The following is a 1,212-nucleotide window of genomic DNA, read 5'->3' as shown; positions in this document are numbered from 1 at the left end:
CAGGCGGCACCGGAGCCGGCAGGTTGTGTCCGGGGCCCTCCCAGGGCCCGCGCCCAGGCCCCCCGCCGGCCGCCTGCCTGGTTTCATCCGTCCGCTAGCCCTGAGAGTGGCAGATGAGGAAACTGAAGCACAGGAAGTTGAGTCCTTGGCCTGAGGCCACACAGCCCGCAGGAGGGGCTGGTGTCTGAGCCCTGGACAGCCGGGAGCCCCCGCCGGCCGGCCCCCGCCACCTGTGCCTGCCCTTCTGGGTCTGTGTCGGCCTCTTCCGGAGGCCGCACCCCCTCCCACCCTTTCTGGGATGCCCAGCTGGCCTCTGGCCCTCGGGACAGGCTTCCGGCAGGCTCCGGCCTGGCCTCTGGGTGTGTGTTCCCCCGCCCCCGCCCCCGCCGGCCATCCCGCTCTCAGAAGACCCCAGGCCTTTCCCTGAGTTCACACCTCACTGCTGGGGGCAGCCGCACGCCCCAGGTTGGGTCCCGGAGGCCCGCCCCAGAGCTTACCTAGTGTGAGGAGGCCGGCGGGAGGGCCCCAGGGTGGCTGGTGCTGCTGCACTGACGGGCCTGGCTGTCCAGCGTCCCCCCAGGCGGGCCCCCGCCGTGGTCCCGGGAGCAGTTGCTGGGGACAGGCAGGGACACTTCGCAGGGGGCAACTGCGGGCTGCGGGCTGGGGGTCAGGTCAGCTGGCTGCGGTGGGCCGTCCCAGACGGTGGGCGGTGGGGGCCGCCTCTGGCCCGGTGCCCCTCCTGAGGGTGGGCCCAGCTTGGGGCCGTTCTCTGCGCCCAGGGTCTGCTTCTGGGGCGGCTCCATGGGCCCCGGCGCGCCCCGTGCCCTCTGGCCCGCCACGGCACTCGGGACCGCGCGGCCCGGGGGCTCCCTTGCCGACCCTGCCGCCGGGCCGCGGCACGGCCCGACCTCGGCGGTGACGGGCGCTTTCTCTCGTAGGCTTTGCCGCCAGCACCTGTGCAGAACCACACGAATAAGCGCCAGGTATTCAGTGCGTCTCTTCAAGACCACATTTACCCGAGCTGTTTTGGGAACACTCCAGAGTGGACTAGTTCTAAGTTTATAAGTCTGTGGGGAGCACAAGTGATGAATGATAAGGACTGGAATCCTGGCACTTTCCTGCCAGACACAGTTTCTGGTAAGGAGCTCGTTAAACTCTTTCAAAGGTTTGAAGCAATCGGTGCTGAGCCGGCGGCCGCAGTCGCTGGCGGCC

At 69.4% G+C, this 1,212-nt stretch overlaps 1 protein-coding gene across 1 annotated transcript in view; it reads left to right on the top strand.

The window, feature by feature from the left end:
• FAM193A (family with sequence similarity 193, member A) overlaps positions 1 to 1,212 on the top strand; it is a 34,768-nt gene that overhangs the window by 32,488 nt on the left and 1,068 nt on the right. Inside the window, exon 5 of the mRNA XM_012724065.1 lies at positions 939 to 1,137. Coding sequence (XP_012579519.1) covers positions 939 to 1,137 — 199 coding nt within the window. The remainder of the gene's footprint in view (positions 1 to 938; positions 1,138 to 1,212) is intronic.

The sequence above is a fragment of the Condylura cristata genome, unplaced genomic scaffold, assembly GCF_000260355.1.
Source record: "Condylura cristata isolate star-nosed mole 26May11 unplaced genomic scaffold, ConCri1.0 scaffold00012, whole genome shotgun sequence".
Classification (NCBI taxonomy): Eukaryota; Metazoa; Chordata; class Mammalia; order Eulipotyphla; family Talpidae; genus Condylura; species Condylura cristata.
The sequence above is the reverse complement of the archived record's forward strand: the minus strand, read 5'-3'. Positions and strand labels throughout refer to the sequence as shown.